The following is a 21,749-nucleotide window of genomic DNA, read 5'->3' on the forward strand; positions in this document are numbered from 1 at the left end:
ATGTGTATACAATCTTTCTGTGGTATATGGATAAGATTATACCTTACAATCCCTTTTTATTGAAGCAGTTATGTTTAAGACGACTCTATATTACTCTTTTTAAAGTATAAACATCTACTTTTGGATAAATTTCGTGAGAGAGAATTTTTCTTTTTCTCTCTTTCGCTCTCATGTCGAGGGATTACAGATGTTGATGCCTCTAGGAGCGTGCAACACAGACAAAAGTGAGAAACTCTTTCGAGGCAATCTTACAGTCAAACGTCACTGTTCGCGAATATATAGCGGGGTTTAATCAGAGTAAAGTGTGTGGCGAGAAAAGTCGTCAGCTTCTGATATTTCGCTATGATTTACCTATCTTCCGAGCGAATAAAAAGCTTCGGCCTCGGTAGTCGGTATATGATGCATAGTATTAATAATGTTGGTTCTCTCCTTCTTACTCACCCTCTTACTTTCTCCATTTCTCGTCTCCGCCAAGCTCTTCCACTTTTTCCAGTCGCGCGTCTCTTTCCACCCTCTCCACGTTTCCTCACGTTCGCTTTCGGTCTCGTTTCTTTCCCAACGGGGTCTCTTCTCTCAATCTAGATTGGAATATATGTGTTACGCTGGAAAAATAACGTATGTACGTAAATATATACTCTCAGAGCTGCTGGGAATCTGTACTTAATCGTACATAAGATTTTAAGATATATTTTTGATGCACATGCATGGTTTCGAAGGCTGTTCAGTGTTTTATGTATTTTATGTATTTTTTTTAATGGCACTTCTTGCCAGCGCTTTGGATGAATTTATCTCTTGCAAGTAATGTTTGAATCTAAAAAGCTATTTCCCTCTACAGTATCTAAATTATTTCTTAAAATCATTTTCCTGTTACTTCACTTTTCGCATCTTTCTTTTCCATCCATTTTACGTAATTTAATATTTAGATATTAACACATTTAAAAAAATATGAATATTGCAGCCATGATTGAATTTATTTTTGATGGTATTTTATGATAGAAGTAATTTCAATACGTCCGAGATATATTTTTCGATGTTTACTTGGAAGGAAAAAAATTACAATGAAGACGATCAACGCGGAATAAAAATGTAAAACTTTATTATTAGGCTTTTGTTAAAGAATTAAATAGAAAAATTCATCGTCACGTGCCGATCCCAGAGAATCATGCGATCGACAGCAAGTACACATTCTCATTGATCAATTCCAAATTTCTCATTTTATTTGAAATAGGATCGGATAAAAGGTTGACCGATAAATTAACGATGTATAATATCACACGCATTATGCCGCTATAAAGATAATTGCGGTCAACAATGCGAATGCAAGTATAATGAAATTTACACACAAGCCGAGGCAAACGATATTAATGGTACAAATGATATTGTTACATTATCCGATACATGTTTAACTGAAGCTCGTTCATGGGAAATATCAGTGACGTTGTATGTACATACATGCACGCGCGCGTGCGCGCAGAACTATTCAAGGACCATGTTATGCGTTTCTAAAGATTACCATTACAAACGGTTTAATCCTTCGAAATGTATATTGAATAGCATTATATTTAAATCAGCATAATAAACTAAACCGCTATCATATCCTCTTTTTCTCTCTCTCTCTTTCTCTCTCTCTCTCTTTCTTTTTTTCTTTAATTTATAATTAATCATCTCCGATAATGAAACGCAATTTATGATATATTTGCATCTATAACACGCAAGCAACTTTTTAATTTTTAATATTCTGCTATTATTGTTACATCTGAGAAAGAAGTTTTTATTTCAATTACATTCACTCATTGATGTATCCTATCATTTTATTATTATTATTATTATTTTATCTGGCGTGTTTATAAAGAGAGAAAACGCATTTCGCAAAAGATGTAAGAGAATCATGCTTGTGTCGAATCAAAAAATTAACGTTACTACAAATACTCGAAAGCGCAGTAGACATCCGTGCAATTGAGATTCAGATTCGCACGTGTTAGATTCACACGCTCTCAACGTCAACGACGATCGGCCTCGCGATAACGCGACGCATCTCACGTGGATGCACGCATCCTGTCTTTTCGGGTGCAGGTGTGAACGTATATATATATATATATATATATATATATATATATATATATATATATATATATATGCACATGGACGAGTCATAATGGAATATACACCGTTGATATGAGACGATATCTCCCTTTCTCTCTCCAGCGTCCGGAGACAACGACACAAGACAACGCGGTCGCTAACAGACCTAAACACAACGGTGGTCCTTATCGTATTCCTGTCACCTATCGCCAGCCCGCAGTATATTAGATTGTCGTCTTCGTCACATAAGCGCCTCGCATTCCAATGTGTACTAGGACGAGCCGCGTGCTGTCATTCGAGTTGGAGGATAAGAAAATTATTGAGCATTTATACAGCGATATTTCGAACATCGCTTATGAGCGCGTCGGAAGTTACTCGAAATACGCGTACATTTTATTTTACAATAATTAACCTGCTATATTTTTGTGTGTTCATCGAATAAGTTGTACAAACAGAATACAGGGACATTTGTTAACTTATTAATATGAAAACAATGAGAAAAGGCTTCAAGTTTTTTTTTTTTTTTTTTTTTTTTTTTAATTCCTGATTAATTCAATTTTGCGTTATAAAATATTTCCGCCAAGCGTAATAATGTATAAAATAATGGTGAAAAAAATTGTAAAACATTAATCTCAATAATATCTCTTATCGATATTCTGAATGAGTCCCGTAAAGAGCATATGTGCACATTTTCTGCAGTATACATAACGTGTACTATAGTTAAATGCGAGCATATGCGCTTTACTGAACCCAGCTCTTATATAGTTCTATATTATAATTTATACATAATCGTTCTATTCATATATACATATAAAATCGTTCTATTCATACATAATACATATCAAATTGAAAATTTGAAGCGGTTTATTTCTTCAAGAGAACGATACGTTTTAAAATGAATTTACTTTTGCAAGGTAGAAATAATCTTTCGATTGCGTAACAAATTGTACATTTATTGACTCGATAATATTGATACTTTTCTTTTATTTTTTCTCGCGCACTCACAATATATAACATTAGCGTATTTTTACTATATATCTCGGCACTTTTTGATTTACTTAACAGGAAAATAACAAACATAAAGCAACACAAAGACCGCGACGACAAATTCAAGAAAAGATATCGTTATATTGCCGCTAAACTCAAAGTGACGTCAATTTTGTATGGAGGCGTCTATATGAAAAGCGTTCTTAAATATCAAAGAAAATAAATTATCAAATAGTACAGAAAGAAAGAAAGGCAGCAAACTGTCAATAACAGGACATTAGCACTAAAATAAATACATCAAATTAAAAATTTTGAAGCGGTTTATTCTTAGAAAAAATAAGTAGGTCTATAAACGAGCTTACCTTTATAAGATAAAATCATGGTTACGAATAATGGAATTGAATCTTTTATATTTATTCGCTCGAGAAATCGACGTCTTCCTTCGATTTCCTTTTTTCCGCGCACTTGCGATAGCAAAATTTTATGATAATATTTCAATTGTTTGGTGATTTGCACTCTTTAATTTATTATAATACGAAAATAAACACGCGACAATAAACGTGACAACAAAAATCGCGACGATGTGAATCACGCTGAATTAAAAGAAATAATGTGTTGTATTGCTGTTAAATTCAAAGTGAGTTAGTGTGAAAATTTTGTAAGGTGGCGTCATCTCTTGTACCAGAGAGAAGTCTGAGAGACGTCACGGCCCGGTTTTACGTGATCCCTAAAAGCGATACGCCCTCTGTGGATATAAAAACGGGCCGTGGCATTTCTCAGGCTTCTCTCTGACAGCTCTGACTGTACTCCAACCTAGAAAAAGCGTCGGAAAACGAAAACGGCCAATTGACTCTGGCACTCACCATGATGTAAATATTTACATTTATGGCACTGACGAGGTGGCAATCTGTTAATGACAGTACCTCGTCCGTAGGGATAATTGACAAAAGTGTACATAAAAAATTGAATAATATATTCTTTATTCAATGACATAAATAAATAAATATAAATAAAGACGCGCAATGAAAGTCATGACATGACATGTGAAAAAATTCTAATCGTAAAGCCGTAAGCTAACCGATTTGTCTGTCAGTCAAGTGTCAAGTATTTTCACACGTGTGTAAGAACACGAAGAAGCTAATTGGTTATGTTACGAGGATTTTCTTTAAGAAAATTAGGTTGAAAGAAATAAATTTAAAGTTATGGCTGGTACTATGAGACAACTGGAAGAGCGTCAGCTTCCCGCAGAAGTGACAATGATGCTGTGGTCACCGAAAATGGACCTTTTAGCAATTAGTAATGTGAAGGGTTAGTTTCTGAAAGCTGGTTATAAAGCTGTACCTTTCTAGCATTAATTTAAAGTTAATTTTATCTTTATTCTCTCTCTCTCTTTTTCTAATTCTTTAAAAAAAGGTCACAAATCAAACTTCTTAATATGCATTATTTAACATTTATAAAAAGAAAAAATGTCTCTTAGAAGATTTGATAATCGTTATCTTCATCAATATTCTAGGTGAAGTCGTCCTTCATAGGCTCACCTGGCAAAGAGTCTGGTTGTTGAGTCCTCAAGACGAATCTGATACAGTTGTTCATCTGGCATGGAGGCCTGATGGCAAACTTCTCGCAGTGTGCTATGAAATATCCAAACTACTTTGTCTCATTGATGTAGAAACAAAGAACATTATTCACAAAACCAAATTGCCAACTAACGAATCAACTGTCTGTATTAAATGGTTGTCACTGTCAGAATATGAAAGTCCATCGATGAACGATAAAACTAATGAACCTACAGGTGATTATCTGCCACCTCTACCTAGTTTAATCAGAAGTTACAATGCAGAGCCTGAACGCAAGGAATTTTTGTCTCACACTCTAGATATGCTCTTTGTACGTATTACATAAGATACATTATTGCAAGATATTTTTGATTATAATGAATACTAGTCACATATATTTTTTTGTAGATTGGTCAGAAAAATGGCACAGTTTTGATGTATATTTTCGGGATGTTTTATTGTGGCATCATAAATGTAGGCCATGGACCAATTTTACAAATTATAGGTGGATCTGCTGACCCAATATGGTTTACATGGAGAGACAACAATTGTATTAAAACAACTAGAGTATCTTGTTCTCTACTTGAGAAGAGCACAGCATTTCTCAAGGTCTCTTGTATACAATGCTCTTTATAATCACATTTGTAACAAAAGTTTTATTGAAAAAAAACATTGTTTCTCAAAGTCTCATATACAACAATTTAAAAACATAAAGAAAAGATGTATAAAATTTTCAGAATATTCTATTTTCAGGTTGCGCAAATTCAAGCTAATACAGAATGTTTGAAAGACTATCTCTCACGTACTTTAATGGCTACTTGTGAAGCTTGGGAGACAATACTTTTGGAAATGGATGAAAAGCTTACGCGGTACGCGGAATCAAATCCACCTGGTAGTATGGCCGCAGACTTCTTAGAACTGTTAATGATCGGAATACCTACAAAGAATTTAGAACATTTTCTACTTCGAGATCTTACGGAGAAAGGATTGAAAAAATTTGGCCATAGTATTGAAATGTGTTACAGTAATATACAAGTACTTGTAAAAAATCGAATGTTAATCTCTTATAATTTAATTACTATATATTGTTTTAGGTTTTAGATTTGAATGTTAAAATGACAATTATATTTTTGCAGAAATTAGTCTCAAAAAATTTAACTAGCGTCGGTATGGCCTTAGTTTATCAGTTAGCCGAATTAAGAGGCATGGTAAGAGTAGGTGGTACATACGAAGCGCTAGGATTGCGCGACGAAACGCTCGTGACTAATGCTATTAATGAATCCGAAGCTTTCTTGGCAAAATCGTATGAAATCGAGCAAGTTATAGATCAGAGTATGCGAAATTACAAAGCATTTTTCCGGTAAGATATATGAATTATATATATGATATATGAACAAATCGAGTGAATTAATTTGCTGTTTATATTTAACTGTTTTCATTACATTTACAGATGGTTGTACGTAGCTATCCTCCAATTAACAGATGAAAAAGCACCGTCAGAAGTGAGCCGAGTAAGTCAACAGGAATTAACGTTCATTGCTGAATTTCTGAACGGTTTTGATAAAACCGCGCCGAGAACGAACGGCAAAATAAATCTAGAAAAATTAGGTCAATATCTGCGTCGCGAAAATCTGCAGACTCCCTTGACTTCAGAAGGAAGCGAATGGGCCGCCATGCTCGAGACAAATAACTGCTTACGCGATTACGCGCATATAATAAAGCAGGATTTTAATTTATCCTTATTACAATCTCATGCAAAATTAGTTACTGCTGTGGAAAATGTCTTTGCAGAAGCCTATCAGGGTTTAGTCGAGCACTTTATAATGGTTTCAATCTCTCTACCGACGTTTGCGTCTCTGGTATCTTCACAGATTGTAACGAGCAATGGAAATCTCGTATTAGCTATGAGCGATACTGACAGTAAAATTTTAAAACTTTTTAATATCGACTATTTATCTGCAGAACCTGCATCTCTTAGTTCAAAAATGATTACAATAGATGTGAATCATAAGCAAGGTTGGTGATTTTGCATTGTACACTGCCAGATAATAATTCGTTACGTTTGCTTAGCAAATAAACATAGGGTGAAAGGCAAATTAGCATGAGAGTCCTATGCTCACCTCGCTAAGGGAACAGAACGAATCATTATCTAGCAATATATATATATATATACACATACATACATTTATACAGAAAGAAAATTTCTTACCCATCACAGGAGATAAAAATATATAATTTTTCTATTTGTGTTTAGGGGAAAGCATGGATATTGTGATAGTAGATTTGCAGTTTTACTCGCAAGATTATCTTAGTTTACTTGTATTAAATAGACAGACTCATGCATCTTCTCTCGTGCAAGTGCCATTACATGACATACCTACCCTATATCAAAACGATACGATAACTTTGGTCGATATCATTGGTGCGACGTGGCCAAAACCGTTTCAAGGAATATCAGCGAGACGATTAGCAGTTAGCGGTCCTCGAAAAGTAGCTGCCATCGTCAGTGAAAATAATAGAAAAATCCGTTTACTCGAGACTGAAGCAGAACCCGAGGATGAAGAGGATGATGAAGAAGAGGAAGTAAGACTAGAAAATATGATGGACACCGCACCCGCAGTACATTAGAACATTGTCGTCTTCGTCGCATTCCAATATATACCAGAACGGACTGCGTGCTGTCATTCAAGTCGGAAGATAAGTTCGTTCATTTATATGTTCGAAAGTTATTCAAGATGCGTTTTTATTTTATTTTACAATAATTAAACTGCTATATTAATCAGAAGTTGTAATGCAGAGCCTAAACGCAAATATAAATTATAAATATCCTGTAGTATTGTTTTATGATACATACAAATAATTAGAATGTAAGACAAAAATTCCTTGTGTTCAGCTTCTACGTTATAACTTTTTTGATTAAACTAGGTAGATAATCACTTGTTTAGTTTTATTATTCATTGATGGACTTTCATATTCTGACAATGGTAACTATTTAACATAAATAGTTGATTTGTTTGTTGGCAATTTGATTTTGTGAGTAATGTTCTTAATTTCTACATCAACGAGACAGAATAGTTTGGATGTCTCTGATATAGAAAGTTTGTTCATAACTTGAAAATAATGCTATCAAGTCAATGTAATTTACATTATATTAAATTGTCAAATTAATTCAAGTGATGGGATTAAAACATATATTTTAATTTTCCTGGGTATTATCCAAGGAATTTAAAAGACATGCTTGCGCGATTAAAGCATCCACTATAAAGACATTTATATTCAGATATTGATAATATGAACAATATTAATAATATAATTATTAATTATAATTTATTTACTTATTATTTTATTTATTCCATAATATAAGCTTTAAAAGAAATATATAACAATTTAAAATTACTTCATCATTAACAAGTTCTGTATGAAATTTAAGTAATCATAAACAGCATAATGTAATAAGAATATAAAAAAAAGAAACAGTTTATTAAAAATCGATTTTATATGAATAAAATATAGTTTTCCTGTAAAATTATAATAATATAAACATTCTAATTATAAAATTGTGCATACAATATACTGTCGTCTTACGACTTAATCAACACGTTTTTTATTCTTTATAAATTTCAAGTATTATCTGCATATTATGTTTTACCTTTTCCAAACATTATATCTTCAAGAGAAGGTTTTTTTGTTCAATAGGACTTCTTGAAGATAAACGAAGCATCATATTGCTGATGCAATGTCAAGAACTTAAAAATACTCGCTGTTCGCTCTCATTCATATTGTAGAAGTCCTCTATTTAATTATATATTAATTTATTATTTGTTGTAATCGGTCTTCATCGCAATACATATATACATTTCTACAATATATTTATTGCAAAAATAAATGTATGGTAGTAAACTAAATATTTGTACAATAATAGTTATTGAGAATTCTGTTGTAAAATGTTATATATTCAAGACTAAAGAGAAAAAGACACTTGATCAAGTATTCTTAAAGACATTTTCCGCTATAATTCTTCTAAATTATAATCTATGGCATTGCTTGTTCTTTTTGCATTTGTTTAAATACTTTAGGGAAATCAATGTCAACAGCGGCATTATCGACTCCAACATTTTCGGCACCTGATGAAACACCGGGCGTATTATTTGGTGTATATCGTGCTGGAGAATTTTCTCTCGACTCTTCGAGATCTGTGTGTGAACATAATTAAAATATAATTTTGCATTTTGTAGAAAAATGTATGCTTTTCCGATATGTCAATATTTACAAAAAAAATTTACCAAAGAATTTTTGACTTCTCTTTTTCTTAACAGTAATAATTAGAAGTACGACAGCTATAGCAACTACAAATACCATAACAGCGGTCAGTCCTCGTAACAGGTTTGTCTAACAAAATAAGTTTAATTACAATTTTAATATAATTTCAATAAAATTACTTGGTACTTTTACATATTTCGTATCTTGAGGTACCTCAAAATCATTTTCCCAAAGATGCTCCCAATCGTTTTTGACTATTAATTCCACAGAATGAATCTTAAATTTAGAATCGTCGAATAAGCCTTTTGAAATACATTTATAAAATCCAGATTCTGCTGTTGACACACCCTACAAACATTATAAATATTTCATCACATATATTTTAGAAAAAAAATCTAGACCAACTTTGATAAAAGATCTGGAAACTCACCCTTATTTGGAGTGTGCCAGTCAACACTTCATAATTATATTTCTTTTCATTTAAAGGATTTCCTGGACCAATTACATCATTATTTCCAAATTGCCAGAGCATAAAACGATGATGTTCGTCAATGCTTAAGCATGGAAGCTCAGCCAAGTGTCCAGCTGTCACTTCTTTCACTGTTATCACATCACTTGCAGTTTCAGACTTTTGTAATAATAATGAATAAAAAAGTATAAAAAGCCACATTATCACCTAGAAATCAACGTTAAAGAAATTTTTATATAGATATAAATTTTTCATAAAGAAAGTCGTTTACAAGCAAAGAATACAAAAAATGTATGAAACTTCTAGAAATATATTCAATTGCTGTATTTTTTCATGACCAATATTAGCAGACTGTCAGATGTTACTATTTTGTCTCTTTCTCATTCATGCTATAATTACATTCTAATTACATTAATCATCTTTTTCTTCTACAGCTGCAATACCGTGAAACCAGTTTATTCTTCACAGATGTTTGTCACAATGATCAATGCACAATGCAAGAGGCAAAAGACTTTTCTTAACGAAGTTAACGATGTTGCGTAATCATAAGACCAACTACTGTGCGTAGTTGTTTACTGCTTTTAATTTTTTCTACATAAACGAACTCACTAGCTGTATCAATAGCATAAATTTATGACTTTAAACCAAAAGATGCTCTTTTAGTTATTGATGAGAAGATTGCTACAATAAGCACTGTCATAGAGTTGATTATTTTTAACTCTGTCCTATTTGGCCATTTTGGCCTTGTGCAATACCAAGTATTTATAGTAGACTAGACTTATATCCTATGACTTATATCTTGTGCATATTATATACAATCAGATCTTACTATAAAAACTAGTCTACTGATTTTTTTACAGGAAAAAACTTGTAGTACCAAATATTTAATTTAAATTAATAGATGTAGAGTATATTTGTATATTTTTATGTAATTAATATAAATTAATATATATTTAACAACACACAATGATTTATTTATTCAGTAAGAATATTGGAATAAAAATTATAAGCCATTTATAAAAACAACAAGCATGTATTGTATATTTAATTTTATACAAATAGTGATAAAATTGACAAGATATTTTATTAATGTAACTATACGTACAAGCTCTTAGATAACTCGAAGAAAGTTGAAACTTATCCATTGTCAATATCTAGATTGATGTATCAAATGAATAAAGACATCAGTTGCCAATGCTGGAAGGAGCAGCCAGAAGGGTGCTAGTACTACTTTGGCTGGTAGAGACCAATGAGGTGCCTCTAATTTCAAACAAATCAGGATCTGAGCACATAACTTCAAAAGCACAGCTGTCATATACCATGCCTGAAATGATAACGTTGTTACTGAAACATGATTATTTTTCTTTTATAGATGAAATTATTATAAATTTATTAAATTATTATATAAATTTATGAACTTTTTTTTCTTTTTAACGCTATCGCCCCTTTATATTTTTGTGAAGCAATCCAATATTTTTATAAATTGTATATAAAAACAAATGTAGTATAGTTTTAATTGTGCAAAGGAAAGTCTGTCTTGCTAAACTTGAAAATTGATATATACTTGCCTCCCTATGTAAACTATTGACACGTCCATTCTTGCAGTGTGAGATCATATTGAAAACGATATAAATAAGAAGAATGTTGTCGTAGAGCCACATTGGTATGAAAACTATGAACCAATTCCATTGTATTCTCTGGTCGAGTCTCAGGACCAGCAGCACCAAAAATATGAGTAAATTGAACCACGTAAACAAGGCGCGATGCAAAACCGCCATGGAAGACAGTTAATTAATGTACAATTTCGAAAAGATTATGCACTTAGGCATAATCGATATTTGACAGTCTTAACTTTTAATAGTCAACAACTTGACAATATATCTACATATGTATGATAAACATTATAACCACCTTATTTCAGATCACGATCACTCTACTTTATCGATATTGTTTTAGACTTTGTCTTTATGATGTTGTAAAAAACCGTAAGATGACACTGCATGTCCGATATATGTAATTGTGCCAAAACTAAAATCGTACCCAAAAGTTTATAAAAGTTTAAAAAAATTAAGTAACGCCATTAAAAAATATATATTGCTCCCATACATATTCTTTCCTAATTTATTATTTTTTTACATTTAGAATAAAAAAATATATAAAATACATATATTATTGATGACACTTCGGAGAGATAAGTTTAATTAATATATATGTTACATATTAATCTTTAGATATTTAATGTTCCTTTTTTATAAAGTATATACGCATTTAGTTCTAAAAAATGGAACGTAAATATTCCGTCATTGTTGTTAGTCGTTTATTATTTATGACCTCTATTACGTATTTCTCATTGCGATATATGCAGATCCTTGAAAGTTGAGAGTGATTGTGAGAAAAGCGAACAGCTATAGCGAAGGCGCCGATTATCGACGGCCAATGAAATCTCGCGTACGAGGAACGTCATCGTAAAATTATCAAATGACAGTCGCGTATCTAGCAAACACCGTGCACCGTGGCTAACTCCTAATCGGAGAAAAAAAAAATAAAACGAATAACGAAGCGAAAAATGACACTAATGTAAGAAAAGAAATAAAGAAAGAATAAGAATGAGGAGAGAAAATAGAGAAGAAAAAAATAAGAATTTTGTTTTATTCCATTAGTATATCATTCCTACAATTTTCCTTGTATTTTTAGCGTATTTTATCGTATTGTTTTTAACATAATTTTATATTATTATGACACGTACATATATTTAGAGCTATCTGTGCAAGATAAGAGATCAAATGATTCGAGATGTATCTAAAAATTAGTTTATTTTATTTTTTTCTGTTTTCAAAAAAAAGGCGGACAAATTTAATGTGTTTACGCTACTGTCACACAATCAATCTTTTTAAGTATGCGATCTAGTGTGATCCGTTCATCCGTCATTCGTCTCTCGACTTATCCGAGGATGCGTTGATCTTTTACTTCTTATTCTTGTCTCGTTCTCGTTTATCTGAAAGTAGTTTACTAATTAATTGGAACAAAACAATATACAGCTGATCTACGTTTAAAAGTTTATCAAAGTGTGTTGTGCGCGCATTATTTTCTCATGCGTAAAAGAAGAGACTTGAAATTGAGAATATGAAAACGACAATAGATTCTGAAGTATGTATATTTTATATATGGAGAAATAAAAATTTCAAATGTGTTTCAGTGAGTTCTATTTTCGATATCATAAAAACATGGTAAAGTGAATCCTAAATAAATAATTGTGTGTTATATATATATATATATATATAATAATATTTAGATGCCATGTGTATACAGAGTGATCATTTTTATTTTTCTTAGAAATTTAAATGAAACCTCTATCATTTTCTTTTTGAAATTTTGATAATCTTTTCTTTCTGAATGTCTTCTTTTAATCTGATAAATAAAAGCTTTTTATGCATCAAGACAGTAACAAAATCTACATTTGAATTGCATAATTGAAGAATAAAAAATATTGCAATTTGCATTTCTAAAAGTTAATTCGCATTCTAATAATCGTTCATTACTAAAATTTTTAGATAGTTTTATTAAAAATTAAACAATAATTGTTTAAAACATCGATATTAAACATTTTAGGTATATATATATATTTTGCGTTCATATATGATGATCAGATTATATAGAATATATCAGTATTAAAAATCTCAATACGATGAATATTATTTGAGATGTATCGAACGTGACAAAAAAAATTATTAAGTTGCATGGAGTAAAAATAAAACTTGTTCCAATATACCCGTAAACAAGAAAAAAAGTAAATATGTAAATTACATCCTAATCGATGAGCATCATTCATCATCTTTACCAATACAAGCGTTCATAATTTATAATTATATTAATAACTGTCATTTTTTTCGTGTCATTGAATTTGTTGTTTAATTATATGAAAAATTACATGGCAAAATAAAATAATTATATAATATCGAATTATGAAAAATAAAGACAAAATGAAGCACAAGAAGCGCAAGTGCTATAACCGCGAATAGGCTATATATATTTTTGCACAAAAATGCGAAAGCTAAACTGACGTACGATCTACGACAAATTGGTGGATGACAGAAAAACACGTTCTTTAACGTAATACATAACATAATGCTCTTGTGATACGACTATAAATACACGCGCCTAATGATTATATTCCGAAAACGCGAGAAGCCGAGTCTATTTTAACGGATTGGAGTGGGTCCGCGTGTCCCGTTGACCCTATGGCCGCGTAAACCAGTCTTATGTTAGACAGACGACGGCGAGAGTAGCGTCGAACATCGGCTACCTATTCGCAAACAGCCCTTCGAGATTTTTCCCCTCGAGAGCACGTCATCGCCGGAATTTTGCAATCGACGACGCTTTTTAACCTCTTTCGCGCGCGTCCACGTTTCGGGTCCACGTGGGTCGCCGGGTCGACCGCGATGCAAAACGTACGAGCATTGGTAAGTGGCTGATTTCGATGGAAATCGTACGATCGCTTGTAATCTCGCAAACATCCCAAAGAATAAACATCGGATGATACTTTGTACTTTGCACTTGGCGTGATATTTTTTTTTTTTCTTTTTTTTTGTGACGATAACTTGCTAGAAAAATTCAGACTTATAGCGATATATTTGATACTGTAAAAAAAGGACGATTTATAAATATTATTCGGAGAATTTGATAATTTGTATTGACATCATTTCTTAAAAATATATAAAGCATTTTTTCCTTCATTTTTCTCCAATTCTTAATCTAAAAATTTTTAACAGAGTCCGTATCTAAAATTTAAAGAAATGTTTAAAATAAACAATATTGTAAAAGTTAAGTTTCTACAAATCAAAATTGTAAAAATGTCATATGTATGTTTAAGTAAAATTTTATATTTTCAGGTGCTGCCAGTCTTGGCTGCGGTGGGAACAATAGTTGTTATAGGAGTTGCATTTAAAATATATAAATCTTGGAGCGAGAAAAGGAAAAAGTCTCCAATACTGCTGGTTGATCCAGTAGTCAAATATAGTTTACCTTTAATCCAAAAAGACATAATAAGTCATGACACAAGGAAGTTTAGATTTGGATTACCAACACCGAATCATGTACTTGGTCTTCCTATTGGACAACATATACATCTAACGGCAAGAATCGGAGAAGAAGTTGTGATACGGTCTTACACACCTGTTTCAAGTGATGATGATCATGGCTATGTTGATCTTGTTATCAAGGTAAATAACTGAATTATCAAATTAATGATAAGATGTTTTTAATCATACATGTTTTTCAGGTATACTTTAAGAATGTGCATCCAAAATTCCCAGAGGGAGGAAAGTTATCTCAATATTTAGAGAACATGGAAATAGGAGACACCATTGACTTCAGAGGTCCATCTGGTAGATTGATTTACAAAGGAAATGGAAAGATCTTTATAAAACTTTTGAGGAAAGAACCACCTGTGGAATATAATGTTAAAAAGGTAAATACATTGCATATATTAAATACAATTATTAATTACCATATAAACTTGTGTTCTTGTTATCATTAGTAAGGATAACTGTATATATTTCTTAAAGGAATGTGTATAATAAATTACATTTCTCTCTCTGTATAGATTGTCATGCTCGCTGGTGGTACAGGCATTACACCGATGTTGCAGTTAATCCGTGCGATAATAAAGAACCCCACAGACGAAACTCAAACTTCTTTACTGTTCGCCAATCAAACTGAAAAAGATATCTTACTACGAGACGAACTAGACGATATCGCCAAAAGATACCCGAACAAATTGAAACTTTGGTACACACTAGACACAAGTAGCGAGGGATGGCCTTACAGCACGGGATATATTAACACTGATATGCTAGAGAAACATATGTTCCCACCATCATCAGATACTATTGTATTGATGTGTGGTCCACCTCCGATGATCAATTTTGCTTGCACTCCAAATCTTGATAAACTTTGTTATGATCCTAAATTACGATTTGCATATTAATTGATTTGTCATGCAGATCATCGTAGAAAGTTTACATTGCCAATGATTTGCTTTGCTTTTTTTACTTTATAAAGTACTAAAAATTATAATAAAATCAGGACTATATATAAGTTTTTATATAGTATACATTAATTACAATAGATACTGAATGATTCAACATGCCAATCAAAAATTTAGCTTTCCATTAAAATTTACCTATAAAGACAATTTAAACAGTATTGTGTAGTAATATTGTATATATAAGTGTTATAAATTTAATAAAATGCAATCATGCTATACATGTTATCTAAAAATATAAGCTAAAACAATACTAAAAGAAGTTTTTATCTTTTCTATTTTATTCATAAGATTATGATTGGCAAACAAAATACAAGATTTTAAAAAACAGTAAAAAATCAAATTTACGTGGAATAAACATTTTTCTTATGACTAAGATATAATTTATTCAATCCTAAATTGTACTTGTTATATTATAAACAAGTGTATAAAAATAGGTGACTAAAGTTATATTAGTGTGGAATATATTCATACAAAATATTGTACAAATATTTCTAATATTGTAATATTATAATATAATATTATAATATTGTATTAATATTTATAATGTATAATATAAATATTTTTCAAGATAAAGCATTTATTAATGTTGAACTTATATTGTTATAAAAAAATTGTGAATACAGATACATTTTGTTTATTGTACAATATCTCATTTGAGAAAGTAGGAGAAATAGAAAACCATTATAGAAATATAACACAATGTTCACAAAACAATATGGATGGTATATTATGCTTTCTGTGATAATTAGTACATTAATAGTATCAAATATATATAGCATTATAGACAAGAGAAACTAATGTGCAATGAAATAATACTTCAATAATGATCTTGTTAATTTTAGAGGTTGCATGAAAAAATAATGGCAATGGTAATAGCATGTGAAAATATCGCAAATCGAAGCAGAAATAAAAATTCTTTATTTAAATAACGATTAACAACGTCCTCTATCTTGAGTGCGTTTCCTGGGAGCCGCGCGCAAAATATCATCCACACGTAGTATCATTTCTGCTGCTTCGGCTGCGCTTATGAGAACTTGTCGTTTCACTACCCAGGATTCGGTGATTCCTAGGCGCTTCATGCAACCAACTTTACCCAATTCCATGTCTGCAAGATACGATCAATATAATAAATTTATATCCTGTCATGAAAGCTATTATTTCACATATACGCACACATGCAATAATATATTATATATGATAAAAGTGTCATATAACTGATAAACACATAGTAATTGTGGAAACGTAGTTAAAAACTTGCCTAATCCCATGGTGTTGCCGCCGGAATTGTGTGCAGCTCTCAGTTCGCTAATCAGCTGCGCAGAATCATAGCCAGCATTGTCGGCGATGACGGTCGGCAATTGCTGCAACGCCCGTGCGAACGCTTCCATGGCGACTGCTTCCTTACCCGGTGTAGAAGCGGCCGCTCGCATAACGGCACAAGCCATGACCATCTCGCTACATCCACCACCGTAAACTATCCTCGACTCGCGCACTGTGGCGGCCAAGACGCAGAGTGCGTCGTGCAACGACCTCTCAGCCTCGTCGATGATTTGCTGGGTCGCGCCGCGGATGACGACAGTGCATGCTTCACCTAATGGAACTCCGGAGAATCTCAGGAGTGTATCTTCCCCTATCATGACCTATGTATCATACATTATATATATCAATTTTAAATATGTAATAATATATAATTTGTGTATATTTTGTGTTATGTTAATTATTATAAATAATATAATATAAATAATTATAATGTATATTAATGTAAACGTACAATATATCAAGAAATTAAATTATAATGTAATTTACAATCGTCATGTGACTGAAACATATTCTATATCTAATTTCAAGAAAAAAAAAGAAAACTGAGCAATCAGCTTACTTGTTCGATAAGATCGCATTTTCCAAGTTTGACTAAGTCTGGATTGTCAAAAGTGCTGACGATTTCACCGCCGGTAACGAGCGCTAGTCTCTCGATACCGTCGAAATCTGCATGTTCAATAGCCATAATTCCGGCATCGGCGAACAATTGTTCTGGATAATTATAAATCAACTGTCTATTAATGAAAACATTGCATCCATGCTTCAAGATCTTGTCGACTTTGTCCTAAAGTGCAATACAGAAACTTATTGCATATTGATTACAAGTTTAGGAATATATATGAAAAAAATTTAATGTAAATTTTACCTTCATCTTTTCTTTTTCCGCAGTTTCCAATTCTGCAATCTTTGCCATTGAATCCACACGAACTCTGGAACCAAATACCTTCAAACAAAAATGCATGCAATGTTAGAATCATGTAGATAATTGATAAATTTATTGTTATATATTTATTACATATATATATATATATATATATATATATATATATATATATATATATAAAACTGAATACCTTGATTTTGTCTGTATCCATAGATGTATTAGCAATAAGTATGCGTGCATCGCTAACTTTTTGTGGTTGATGAACACCAGGCTTTTTATCTAACAGGAATCCCTCATCCAAGAATGAATCAGCGAGCGTCGCGCCACGTTTCTTTATAACTTGAATAGCGGACAAGTTACCAGAACCTTTAAGACGCAACACCGCATCAACCGCAAGCTTGCTAAAGTGTTCCTTGTGTTGCGATAAAATCTTGGAGCTCAACGTCGTACGCGCGATGTTCATTAAATCCTCGCGGAAACGTTCAGGATCCGCCGAGTTATTTGCTGATGTATTAATTAAAGCTTCCGTTGCTACATCACCAGCCTTTCTCCAACCACTAATAATAGTCTGAGGATGAATCTTTTGGTTCTCAATTAATTTCTCTGCTTCTCGCAAAAGCTCAGCAGCTGCAAGGCAAAAGAAAAAAAGTAGAATAATGTTTAAGATTAATGCTAAATTCAAATAAGTAATATTATACCAAGAACAGTGACAGAAGTAGTGCCGTCTCCTACTTCATCATCTTGGACACGAGATATGTCTACCAAAATTTTGGCAGCAGGATTATCAACACCGACGCTCTTAAGGATGGTGGCACCGTCATTAGTAACTTGCACTTGCCCTGCAGATCTTCCATAAGAGACAAGTATTTTGTCCATACCCTTAGGACCGAGGGTGGATTTCACTAGATCTCCAATGGCTATAGCTCCAATGAAGGAGCTCATCCTAGCAATCTCCGCCTTTTCTTCTCCGGCTTCATTTTTGAGGATTCGCACTGGATTCAAGGAGACCTTGGAACAAACAATTTCATAAATAATTTATCGGTCAGCAATTAATTTTAAAAAAAGTTGATAATCCCAACTCATGAATGTCACATCACGCAACATTGTAATGTAATTGAAAATATTGTGTAGAAATTTTTTTTCTGCTATTTCGACGAAATACATGCGCCATTTGTCATGCTTTCAGGAGACCGGGTTCTTCACCGATCGAGCAATCGCTAACAACTTTACTCCAATTTTCAGGTGAGAAAGATTATGAGGCGACACGCGTTACTTACCATTGTGAATCAAGAATATTGGTATTTTTCTGTAGGAAAATCACGCAAATTTCGTGCGGAAACGAGAACGATTGTCGTACGTTCTTCTTCAAACCAACAGACACAACGACAAACGTTCGTGAATGTACGTAATCATTCACATTCACGGTTCAGACAGCTACCGCCATGCGACTTTCGACCCATTTCCATGAAACGTTCGATTCGCTCCTCTGCCTGATGATTCGCTGTAAAATGGACATCGAGACGTAAGAACGAATTATGAAACATGATTTAGATGACGAGTGCAGAAATAGGCCAATGAGAAAGGATCTTGAAAGATCATGTACACTCGATCGTATAAAAAAAAAATTCGAGATTTTTTTAGCGCGTTACAGCATATTCTGAATCTGAATTTAATTCCTTTTATGTCGCGTTTTGAGAGCAGATGAATCAGATGAATTAAAACGAGATATTTTTGAAAAAAGAAGAAACAGGTAAGAAAGTAAATAAGGAAGAAAACATGGTATCAATAATAAAAATCGTACAGACAGAAATTTTATATCTAAAAATTATTATAACTGATCAAAAATATAACTTATAAATGATTAGAAGAGTGTTATGGAATTACTGTATCAAAACTTTTTTTGCCATGTATAAATACTAATTTTATACATACAATAATAAATTATACAACAGTAATAAAATTATAAATCAATTATTTATTTAAAACATATTTATAATAGAGAAATTATGGAAAATTGAAAAAAATAGATATGAAGATTTGGAAAATAATTAAACATTCTAAATATTGTACAGAATTATATCAAGTTATTTATTACAGAGTATTTATATAATGCAGTTCATGCATTTTGTAATTATATGAATTATTTTTTAAACATCTCCATATAGGACATTATATAACACCCATTATTTCCAATACTGACATATTGAATGATCTGAAAAAAAAAAAACCAAATATATAATTATGTATCTTCATTACTTATACATTTGTCAGACTGAAAAATGAAAGAATACTTACTTAGAAGCGATTTGATCACCTGGAATGTAAAATGGATTGCATACAGCATTGGAATATGCGGCGTGTAATTTCTTGAAAATCTATGTTGATCAGAAAAATTGTCAGTAACACAATATGAAAATGAATAATTACACAATTATCAAAATCATTCATATAGAATATAAAGAGAGAGAAATAAATCATTACCATTTTCACTTCGTTATCCCTTAATGATACATTGGATGATTGTAATACTATGACAAATTTAATCTTTGTATTAGTTGCATAACCATATCTAAAAACAGAAGTGTGCATTAGTATATTAAATACGTATTTAATATATATTATTTAATATATTATTTAATATATTATTTAATATATTTTTTAATATATTTAATATATAATTATATAGAATATAATATTGGAAGATGATATTCTTTATGCGATATTACATACATTTTATATTCTTCGGTTGCAAACAATAAACCCAAGTATAAGTCACGTATATCAACTGTCGTTTTATTTCCTACATTCAGTTTTTCTTCTATAATATCAATTGACGTGTGCACTTTATAATGAAATTGCAGGGCAGAGGCTTCATCCGCACACTTGATGTATTTTGGAGAGTTCTGCAAAATATTTATCGTTTAAAGTCGCGAATAATTCAGTCTTGAAAAGGAACGCGCAACTATAAGCATACATTTAAATATCTTCACATATTTTACTAAATTAAACAAAAAAAATTTGCTCACTTAATCAATCGTAACCTGTAAATTCGAAAAGAACGTATACTTACATCTTTACCAATTACAGCTACGCAAGCGGCCATTTCAGGAGATTCTAAGAAAACGCAATAAAAAGATTTATTATGATATGTCACACATATTTTGCTGAACGTATTTTTAAGTGGAAATATTCGCGGGAGTAAACATCCCGTAAACTAGTAACGATACTAGGTTATAGAATAACTGTACTATAGTATACATTATTGTAGTCATTTAAATAATTAAAATGTCATTTTTTGATGGGGAAATTATAGTAAAAAATATAAAATGCAAATATTAATATTTATTTATGTACATTATTGTATTATGCAAATATGTATTTATAAAAATAGTGTGTATGTATATACAAATATATGAATTACAAATCAATTATTCCAATTTATAAATTTACACTGCATTGACTGAGTAGTGTGTTTATAATTAATACAATATTTATAAAACATTATCTAATATAAGATTTTTCTTTCTCTGTTATTGGTCATAATATCTTTTCTTCAAAGTTCTGTACTTGCGCAACATGTATAAAGCTTCTAGTTCTTTTATTACAAAATTACCATGTCCTATCATTTTATCTATTTTTTCAGGATCAGTTTCTGTTTTATTCTTGTCAAAAGCTCTTCTCAGTTTAGTCCTGAAATATTGATATCCCTTTGGATAGTCTCGGCCCATGTACAATAACTGAAAAAAAAAAAAAAACAATATGCAATAAGAGAGGAAATAACAAAAAAAAAAAAAAATTAAAAATTAAATTCTGAAATTTACTTGTTATAAAATTAATATACCAAAAAAATATTTCATTAAAATAATATATTACATGTTGCACATATGTATTATATTTTAAAATATATGGCACACACATGGAGAAAGCTTCATTACCGTTTTGTATAATTGAATAACTTTAGTACGCTGTGACATTGCACATGACAGTCTCCAAAGTTGAACTTACAGATAAACACTTTGGAGAAAAATCAATTGTGACAGGCAATTATTATTATTAAGTCTTGATTATTTCCATTGAAGACAGACGTCAAAAATTAGAAAGGTGACAGTGTGAACTGCGCTTTATATATGAAATACAATATGAACT

The 21,749-nt window shown here is 31.6% G+C and overlaps 6 protein-coding genes across 10 annotated transcripts in view; 2 read left to right on the forward strand and 4 right to left on the reverse strand.

Moving 5' to 3' along the window:
- Positions 1-494, reverse strand: part of LOC140673003 (uncharacterized) — a 309,159-nt gene extending 308,665 nt beyond the window's left edge. The window contains exon 1 of the mRNA XM_072905564.1: positions 442-494. The gene's annotated coding sequence lies outside the window, so the exon portion shown is untranslated. The remainder of the gene's footprint in view (positions 1-441) is intronic.
- A 2,459-nt stretch (positions 495-2,953) lies between these two features.
- Apc4 (anaphase-promoting complex subunit 4) lies at positions 2,954-8,819 on the forward strand. The gene is made up of 7 exons (XM_072905410.1): positions 2,954-4,377; positions 4,583-4,956; positions 5,034-5,234; positions 5,379-5,660; positions 5,762-5,985; positions 6,076-6,641; positions 6,880-8,819. Exons 1-7 carry the CDS (start codon positions 4,272-4,274, stop codon positions 7,251-7,253), a joined length of 2,127 nt encoding a protein of 708 aa, XP_072761511.1. The 5' UTR covers positions 2,954-4,271; the 3' UTR covers positions 7,254-8,819.
- LOC140672995 (uncharacterized) lies at positions 8,519-10,585 on the reverse strand. 2 transcript variants are annotated; one of them, XM_072905549.1, is made up of 5 exons: positions 10,460-10,585; positions 9,316-9,561; positions 9,099-9,233; positions 8,909-9,014; positions 8,519-8,818 (listed from the first exon to the last, which is right to left on the reverse strand). In XM_072905549.1, exons 2-5 carry the CDS (start codon positions 9,553-9,555, stop codon positions 8,658-8,660), a joined length of 642 nt encoding a protein of 213 aa, XP_072761650.1. In that variant the 5' UTR covers positions 9,556-9,561; positions 10,460-10,585; the 3' UTR covers positions 8,519-8,657. The 2 variants fall into 2 exon arrangements, with proteins under 2 accessions (XP_072761650.1, XP_072761641.1); XM_072905540.1 differs by lacking the exon at positions 10,460-10,585 and adding an exon at positions 9,765-10,068.
- A 1,677-nt stretch (positions 10,586-12,262) lies between these two features.
- Positions 12,263-15,659, forward strand: LOC140664816 (NADH-cytochrome b5 reductase 3). 2 transcript variants are annotated; one of them, XM_072890312.1, is made up of 4 exons: positions 12,263-12,501; positions 14,244-14,573; positions 14,633-14,821; positions 14,957-15,659. In XM_072890312.1, exons 1-4 carry the CDS (start codon positions 12,478-12,480, stop codon positions 15,338-15,340), a joined length of 927 nt encoding a protein of 308 aa, XP_072746413.1. In that variant the 5' UTR covers positions 12,263-12,477; the 3' UTR covers positions 15,341-15,659. The 2 variants fall into 2 exon arrangements, with proteins under 2 accessions (XP_072746413.1, XP_072746422.1); XM_072890321.1 differs by lacking the exon at positions 12,263-12,501 and adding an exon at positions 13,366-13,814.
- Positions 15,660-16,295: 636 nt separating this feature from the next.
- On the reverse strand, positions 16,296-19,038 carry Cct2 (chaperonin containing TCP1 subunit 2). Its single transcript, XM_072890299.1, has 7 exons — positions 18,881-19,038; positions 18,302-18,611; positions 17,794-18,230; positions 17,586-17,663; positions 17,280-17,504; positions 16,659-17,040; positions 16,296-16,505 (listed from the first exon to the last, which is right to left on the reverse strand). The coding sequence occupies exons 1-7, from the start codon at positions 18,881-18,883 to the stop codon at positions 16,333-16,335; spliced, it is 1,608 nt and encodes a 535-aa protein (XP_072746400.1). The 5' UTR covers positions 18,884-19,038; the 3' UTR covers positions 16,296-16,332.
- Positions 19,039-19,656: 618 nt separating this feature from the next.
- On the reverse strand, positions 19,657-21,748 carry LOC140662752 (trafficking protein particle complex subunit 2-like protein). Of its 3 annotated transcripts, none has more exons than XM_072886385.1 (7): positions 21,609-21,748; positions 21,217-21,340; positions 20,674-20,717; positions 20,334-20,506; positions 20,085-20,172; positions 19,899-19,978; positions 19,657-19,815 (listed from the first exon to the last, which is right to left on the reverse strand). In XM_072886385.1, exons 2-7 carry the CDS (start codon positions 21,329-21,331, stop codon positions 19,773-19,775), a joined length of 543 nt encoding a protein of 180 aa, XP_072742486.1. In that variant the 5' UTR covers positions 21,332-21,340; positions 21,609-21,748; the 3' UTR covers positions 19,657-19,772. The 3 variants fall into 3 exon arrangements, with proteins under 3 accessions (XP_072742486.1, XP_072742477.1, XP_072742494.1); XM_072886376.1 differs by having other exon boundaries at positions 21,539-21,678; XM_072886393.1 differs by lacking the exon at positions 21,609-21,748 and adding an exon at positions 21,425-21,551.
- Between the last annotated feature and the right edge of the window lies 1 nt (position 21,749).

This window comes from Anoplolepis gracilipes, chromosome 1, assembly GCF_047496725.1.
Source record: "Anoplolepis gracilipes chromosome 1, ASM4749672v1, whole genome shotgun sequence".
NCBI lineage: Eukaryota > Metazoa > Arthropoda > Insecta > Hymenoptera > Formicidae > Anoplolepis > Anoplolepis gracilipes.